General features: G+C 56.7%; 1 protein-coding gene across 1 annotated transcript in view; it reads right to left on the reverse strand.

The window, feature by feature from the left end:
* The window catches only part of BCR (BCR activator of RhoGEF and GTPase), a 136,976-nt gene that overhangs the window by 36,442 nt on the left and 92,394 nt on the right, over positions 1-8,140 (reverse strand). Inside the window, exons 6-8 of the mRNA XM_017519479.2 lie at positions 6,796-6,856; positions 5,228-5,280; positions 4,084-4,224 (exon numbers count right to left, since the gene is read on the reverse strand). Of these exons, the coding sequence (XP_017374968.1) occupies positions 4,084-4,224; positions 5,228-5,280; positions 6,796-6,856 (255 nt within the window). The remainder of the gene's footprint in view (positions 1-4,083; positions 4,225-5,227; positions 5,281-6,795; positions 6,857-8,140) is intronic.

Consider the following 8,140-nt stretch of genomic DNA (forward strand, 5'->3'; position numbering starts at 1 on the left):
GCTTCCCGAGTAGCTGGGAGTACAGGCATGTGTCACCATGACAGGCTAATTTTTGTATTTTTAGTGGAGACGGGGCTTCACCATGTTGGCCAGGCTGGTTTTGAACTCCTGACCTCAAGTGATCCACCTGCCTTGGCCTCCAAAAGTGCTGGGATTATAGGCAGGAGCCACCACGCCCAGCCTGTTCTCCAACTCATTAATCATCAACTGATTAAAAGACCTTGGTTCTCCTCTGCCAGAGCCTCACCACCTCTCAGCCTCAAGCCTGCATCGGTGGTGCCTCCCTGATCCAGAGCCTTCCTGCAGCTCCCGTTTGGACTGCTGCCTGCGTTCTTCCTACGGAGGGGTCTCTGGGATCCCAGGGGCAGAGAACGGGTATTAGAGGTCAGTGCCTGGCTGGCTCTTGGGAAACAAAACATCCCAACTGCATCATCCACTATGCTTCCGAGCCTGAGTCGAGGGGGTGCTGAGCAGCGCATGGTGCAAGGCTCCAAGGAGACGGACTGGCAACCACGTGGGGAGTCAGCCAGCAGTGAGGATCGGTGATCTAACTGTGAAGTTAATTCAGCTAAACAAATGAGCACCAGCCACCAGCCCTCAGAACCCGGGCCTGGAAAGAAACAGTGCCTACAGGATCCTTTGATCTGGTTATTTTGGGGAGGCTGAGGAGGCGTTTTCCTGGGCAGCACCTGTGGCTCATGGTCTCCAGGTGTGCTTGGGCCAGGACACTGTGAAGATGGGGTGCCTGCCGGCCACCATTCAACATCAGAGGGCCACCAGGAATGCAGCCCAAGGTCACTCTTCCCCAAAGAACACAGCCCTGGAGCCATGGGATGTAGCTGAAAAGGGTGATGAGATTACAGGAACCACAGGGGAGGGCTGGGGCAGCTGACCCTGAACAGGGCTCACACCTGTGCCTCTCCTCGATGTCAGACTTGCCCAGGCTGACAGAGGCAGCTTTCCTCGACACCAAAAGCCAGGGAAGCCAGAAACAGCACCACCCCCTTGACACACTCCCAGCAGGAGCGGCAGGGGATGGGGTGGTGTGCAGAGCTGAAAGGGACATCTCCTCCTCCTTGTGACTCTTCCTACCTCCAGGTGTTGCAGGGACAAGAGGAGGGGTGGACCTGTCCTATCGGCTCACAAAGGAGGAAGGGAACCAAACAGTAACACATCCGAGGTGCTCACAGGGGACCCCTGGCCTCACTTGCATCCTGGCTTAGCTACTTGGTGGCTGTGTGACTGTGGGCAAGACATTCAACCTCTCTGAGTCGCAGTTTCCTCATCTGTAAATGGGAGATCGCCTCTGACCCCACAGAGTTGTCATGAGGCACAGTTTCTTTCACCCTTTGGGAACTTGACACTGTGTCATGTACCAAACTGAGAGATGCGCAGGAGAAAAGCTCAGGCCCCGCCCTGGCTGCAAATTCTAAAAGGAAGCGGCCTGTAGCTCCTGCTCCTCTTTCCTGGCTGGTGACGTCAGGGGAGCTCTCCTGTCACCTCTGACACAGATGGCACCATGCAGGCAGGTCACCACCCCTTCCTTCCATAAAGTCCCTCGAAGGCTGTGAAACCTGTTCGGTCTCAACACCCAGTGGAGGGGCCATGGACCATGCATCATTGCCCTCAGAGAGCAGGGACACCCAGGGAAGCAAAAGGGTGTCCTCAAATCAGTACACTGGTAAGCAGCAAGGGAGAGCGGAACCTGGCAGGGCTTTGCCCATCTGGCATCCTTCTTTCTGCATAAAGGACTGCAAACTTGCTGGGCAGTGCCAGGGGATACTGAGGAGGATGTCCAGGCTTGGAGCGGCCAACTGATTCGCAGCATCTGCCTCAGGAACGGCAGGGGCGGGGCACAGCAAGGCATCTGTCTATCATCCTGGCTTAGCCACCATCAAGCCACGTCCCTTGACGGGCCTCAGATAGAAAGCCCTGAACAAGGGGGTGCTGGTCAGACTCACAGTGATGTTTCCTAGTGTCATTAGTCCTCCACCTTGCTTTGCAGTTGAGGGACCCAGCTGACCCCTCCTCAGTGAGCAAATGCCCCTCCACCAGGGCGAGGTGCTGGCGAGGATGCAGATCCAGGCCCCTCCCTTTGTGAAGCTCCCAGCCCTTCCTAAATTACACTTCCTCCTTGGTGGTCCCGAGACCTGGCCTGAGTCATCGTGGAAGGAGGCCGCAATGGGGACCCATGCAGGAGCGAGGGCCTGGCTGCCAACTTCTAGGCAACATCACCATTTTCCTCAATTCCCCAAGGCAGTGGATTCCAATGAACTGAGTGGTGAGAAGGTCCTTCCTTCTGTCTAGCAATGATAAATGGCAGCTGGAGATGCAGGGAGCAGACTAGGCACAGGAGAAGCCATGGGAAAAAGGACCCCACACTCGCCTCCCAGGAGGTCAGAGCGCTCATAGAAGAATGTCAGTAGAAGGGAAAGAGCAGGCGTCTCAGGAGGGAAGAACAAGCCTGGCAGGAAGCCACCCAGCACATGGAGGCTTAGGATAAACAAATCCAACATCCACTTAGATCTGTGCAGCTGTCCACAGGTTTGTCACAGGCTTGCTCTCCTTCTGTGGCCCTGAGCCAGGGAAGAGAACCAGGGGCAGGGCCCCGTTGATGCTACAAGAAGCAAGATCTGATCCCCTACCTCTCCCAGGCCCCAGTCATGGGCTGATCAGCTGGGGAACACCTGCGCTGCTCAACACCTCCCCTGGAAGGCGCCAGGGACCCACTTCTGCCTTCAATGAGCTCAGACTGCCAAGGAGTCATCACGGATGGCCAGGCCTGCTGCTAAATCATGTCCATTTGGGAGCCCAGGTGCCCAGTGAGGTAGGGCCATGTTCCCATCCTGCTGCAAGATGAGGAATGGGCCCAGTTGGGAGAAACTCTAGGCCACCCAGTGGGTCGGTCCTCACGATGCTGGCATGGACCCTGTGTCTGCCCAGCTCCAGGGCTTGGACAAGCCTGGAGAGTGGAATGGAGAGGACAGCTCCCTCCTTGGGCCGGGCCCACCAGGAGAAACTTGACCAAGCCCCTCACTCAAGGTCAAGACTGGGCACTCAGGGTACCATTCCCAAAGAAGTGTGTGGTGGATGGGGCTGAGAGCTGCCTGCCTGACGGCTCAGGGCAGGAAAAGGAAAAAAACATGTGCTGGGCAGGTCCGTCCTGGGGCTACCCTGAGGACAGGGCCTGTGTCCTTGGTACACTGCCAATCACCTGGCACATAAACCAGAAGAGAAGGAGGTGGTTCTCAGAGGCAACTACAGTCAGTCCATGCCCAGCCTGTGTCCTGCCTGGGCCAGACAGTTCCTGTCCCTGCATGAGACCCCTTAGGCCATGGGTCAGCTTCCCTCGCCTCACTGCTGCCTCTGACAAGAGCTGTTCCCACTGGACACCGGCTGCCCGGCTTGCATGCCTCAGCTGTTCTCAGTAGCTGCTGCCCGCCTGGGAAGGCACCTGCCTCGCTGTGTGCCAGGCCCCACCCAGGGAGGCTCAGAGCGGCACAGACACAGGCCATGCCTGCCCATTGATGACATGCTCACAGAGTACGTCAGTGACGGCGGGGAAGAAGGAGCGCCTTCCCGGAGGAAGATGTGAAGCCTCACGTCACAGACACAAACTGTGAACCCCCCTTTCTCCCCCTCTCAAATCCTTAAATCCGATCTTAACTGTGTTTTAATGAAAGCACTCAGGAGGAAGGAGGAGGATTCCAGGCAGACAAAATGCCACCCTCCTACTCACCTCCTTCCCACAGGTCTCCTTGGCTGGGGACCCTGAGCTGGCAAGAGTGTGGGAGATACAAAAGGGTTCCCTGGACATAACCCACCATGACAGAGAAGGAAAGAGGTGGCTGAGTGAGGCACGGTGACGGACGCCGCCTGAAGGGCATGGCGCGTGCGGAGTCACCCCTGCAACTGCACCCCGACGCCTTCCACACAGGACTGGGTGTGCTGCCAAGCTCACCAATCCCAAAAGGCAAGGTCTACTGAGGACCAGGGGGGGCTCTAGGCCTCAGATCGAGGGTGCCCTGCCTGCCCCCAGCTCAGCAGGCTGGGCAAACCCATGCCATCCCCCATCACACTCACCTCCCCCTTCTTCACCGTCATGGACTGCCGTCGGGGTGTGATCTCCTCATTGATGCTGGATAGGAAGTTCTGTGAGATGCGGAGGGCGTCCTGCAGCAAGGGGTGGTCAGGGTGGCTGGTGGGAGTGTGCTTCAGCAAGTCCTGCCCGGGAAGACAGACGAGTTAGACACAGAGGGGCCCTGGCACCTGCCACTGTGTGCAAAGTGCAGACATGAGGTGCAGATGGAGCCCAGAGTGTTGGCTACCTCGCTGTCGCCACTGCCTCGTGTCACCACTGCCTCGGTGTCAGCACTGCCTCGGGTCACCACTGCCTCAGTGTCAGCACTGCCTCGGGTCAGCACTGCCTCGGGTCACCACTGCGTCAGTGTCAGCGCTGCTGCGTGTCGCCACTGCCTCAGTGTCAGCACTGCCTCGGGTCAGCACTGCCTCAGTGTCAGCACTGCCTCGGGTCAGCACTGCCTCAGTGTCAGCACTGCCTCGGTGCCCACATTGCCTTGGTGTCATCACTGTGTCATGTCACCACCGCCTCTCTCACTTGGGCCGGCTGTGCGAGCATCTCTCACCTGGGGGGCACTTGTGGGAGCAACATCCCAGAAGCAGGTTCTGGATGTGATCCAGCAAACCTGGCCGCATGCACGTGGTCAGGAGGGGCTCCTCTGTAAGGCTCTAGGGTAGGGTTTCTCGACCTCAGCACTGCTGACATTTTGCGTGGAGTAATTCTTTGTTGGGGGGGCAAGAGAGAGCTGTCCCTTGCACTACAGAATGTCCAACGCCACCCCAGACCTCTACCTATTAGATGTCAGCAGCTTCCCTCGCGGCTGCAGCTACGACAACCAAAAGAAATGTCGCAGAACACTGGTGCTGCATGCGCCCTACAGAGCCCTGGTGCCACGCGTGCACCCTACAGAGCCCTGGTGCTGCGCATGCACCCTACAGAGCCCTGGTGCTGCGCGTGCACCTTACAGAGCCCTGGTGCTGCGCGTGCCCTACAGAGCCCTGGTGTCGCGTGCGCCCTACAGATCCCTGGTGCCACGCGTGCGCCCTACAGAGCCCTGGTGCCGCGCATGCACCCTACAGAGCCCTGGTGCTGCGTGTGCCCTAGGGGGCAGTTTTGGTCCCAGTCAGGAGGGGTGCTGTGACTCACATGGAGGACCAGCGTGCTCCTCGTCACACGGTCCACAGGCTTGTAGAGCAGAGCTGTGGAGAGAGAGGAGTGGTGAGAGAGGCCACACATGGACACACACCAGCTGCCCGAACACCCTCAGTGCAAGGGTGAGTGGGGAGGGGGCTGCCCCAGCCTCCACAGGCCCCATCTCCCCTCTGCGCAGTGACAAGGGCAAGGCTACAGCACCCACCCGGAACACTTTGAGCTTTAAGCCCTGGACACTGATTGCATGTGGAGTCCAGGGCAGCTCGTCAGACCCGGGCCTGCATGGCTGGCTCAGTGACAACAGCTAAAAAGGCTCAGCACTGCCACCCCTGGGGTTAGGGAGCCCACCCTGGCAAGGATGGGCTAGGGAGGGCCCCAACTCTGGAGGGAGACCTGCTCTCCAGCCCAGAGGGTACACTGAGAGCAGACCTCTTGGCTGCCCTTACCATCAATCCCGGGACGTTTCAGATGTCTGACTCTGAGACAGGGAGGAAACTACTCAGTTGCCGAAACAACTCTTGGTTTGACAGTTTCTCTGGCGACCTGCCTGAGGACACCTGGACTCCAGAGGCACACGAGCCCCACTGCAATGGGAGCAGCCCCCTGGCCAACTTCAGCCGCCTGTGCTTCTCTGTGACGACAGTGAGCGTGGCCCATCCCAGGCATGGACGCTTAGTGTGTTCTGAGACATGCGAGGTATGTTTCCTCACGAGACTCCTGCGACCAGCGTAAGGCACACATCGCTACTTTCATTTTGTAGATGGGGAAACCGAGGCTCCGAGCATAAAGCTCTAGGGGCTATTCTTTGCAATTGTAACTATCCACAACACCCTAACAACTGAAAGAAAGAACTGACTGATAATTCCTGATACCACTTTCCCAGCAACTCTGGACTCGATCCCCGCCCAGCCACTTAGAACCTGTGCTCTGCACAGGTTACTTCATGACTAAACTTGTCATCGGCAAAAACCGAAAATAAAATCCTCTTTACAGCTGGGGGCAGTAGCTCACGCCTGTAATCCCAGCACTTTGGGAGGTCAAGGCAGGCCGATCGCTTGAGGTCAGGAGTTCAAGACCAGCCTGAACAATATAGGGAAGCCCCGTCTCTATTAAAAACACAAAAATTAGCTGGGTGTGGTGGCATATGCCTGTAATCCCAGCTAGAGAAGCTGAGGCAGGAGAATCACTGGAACCCGGAGGTAGAGGTTGCAGTGAACTGAGATCGTGCCACTGCACTCCAGCCTGGGCCACAAGAGCAAAAATCCGCTTCGGAAAAAAAAAAAAATCCTCCTTACAAGGCCACTGGGGACAACACGATGACATTTAAGTCAATTTAAGCAGCACCTTGTTGCTACTGTTGTTGGCAAACTGGTCCTGACAATGTCCTTCCCTGCCCTCCCTGAGCTGTTCTTTCCCCGTCCCCACTCTATTTGAAGAGTAGAACAGGGAAGGCACCCCGGGGTGACCCAAGTGGGCACTGTGTCTGCTTTTCCACACTGCCACCTCTAAGGGCAGCAGCACCCCCACGAGGGCACAAAGAGGCCCCAGCATGCAGAACTCACTTTCCAGAGAGTTCTTGGTTGTAGGATCCTTGGCATCTTTGTTGCTTCTGGCTCTCAGGTTCTGCAGAGAAAAAAGCGCATGTTCACACAGATGACAGAAGCAACTTCGATGAAGCAGAAAGTTCCATCTTTGGCAGCAATCTGGGCTTTCCCTCACTGCAATGAGCCCAGGCGCATTCTGAGCTGATAATAAAATCACAGGGTGTGCAGGGACCCACAGGCAAGCTGAGCACACAGAATGCCCTGGAGGCTGCGGTCCACCTGGGACAGGGCTTCTCAGCCAAGGACTGTTGACATTTTGGGCTGGAGATTCTCTGAGCAGCTGTCCTGTGCACCGTAGGGTGCTAAGCGGCTGCCCTGGCCTCCACCTATAGGCACAGAAGCACGCCTGCCTTCCCACTGTTGTGACAACCAAAAGCATCTCCAGGCATTGCCAAGTGTCTGTCCCCTGTGAACAAAATCATGCCTGACTGAGATCCTCTGACACAGAGAATCCTGCAAATGGAGGCCAACAGGAGGACGCTCCTAAACACACAACACTGTTTTCTTGGGGCAATCAGATGGCATGCAGGGGGCTGGCAGTTCGGAAGAGCACTCGCCTTTGGAGACGGCCAGGGCAGGCCCACCACTGCAGACTGACACTGGATTCTCCCTCCACCCCCCCGTCTCAGGATTTGCAAGTGTACTTGCTAAAAAATGAGGTGCTAATGAGATTTCCAGGGCAAGAGCAGGGCCTGTAAGTGAAGAGCCTAGCATGTTTTGATACAAGTGCATTGAATGCATCACTGGAGAAATGTGGTATAAAAGATCTCTGTGTGCCTCAGATCCTCTGGGAAGGAGCTGAGATTAATTCCCTGTACTAAGCTTCTGAACAAAGGCATAAGCAGCAGAGACGGAAGAGGTTCTGAGGTTGTTCTGCCAACCTCTTGTGCTGTAGGAGACATCTCAAGACCAAAAGACAATGTTTTCCAGCTTGCTGGGGCCAAACGCTGCCATGCGCTTTGGTACCTTTCCTGAGAGTTTAACAGCCCTTGCAGCGATTGTTTCTCTGTACATCTGACTCAGCAGTTCCCAAAGGGTATGAGGGGGTGGGAGAGCCAAATGAAAGACTGCAAAAACCAGGTGCTGGGCTCACATGAGCCTGGGAGGCGGCCCACGTGCCTTGGAAAGTGCGATGCTTGGGAGTTACCTGCAAGTTCCGGGAACACCTGCCTCAAGAAAACGTATGAGTTGGCCGGGCACGGTGGCTCACGCCTGTAATCCTAGCACTTTGGGAGGCCGAGGTGGGTGGATCACCTGAGGTCAGGAGTTCAAGACCAGCCTGGCCATCATGGTGAAACCCCAT

This window comes from Cebus imitator, unplaced genomic scaffold (genome assembly GCF_001604975.1).
Source record: "Cebus imitator isolate Cc_AM_T3 unplaced genomic scaffold, Cebus_imitator-1.0 Scaffold750, whole genome shotgun sequence".
NCBI lineage: Eukaryota > Metazoa > Chordata > Mammalia > Primates > Cebidae > Cebus > Cebus imitator.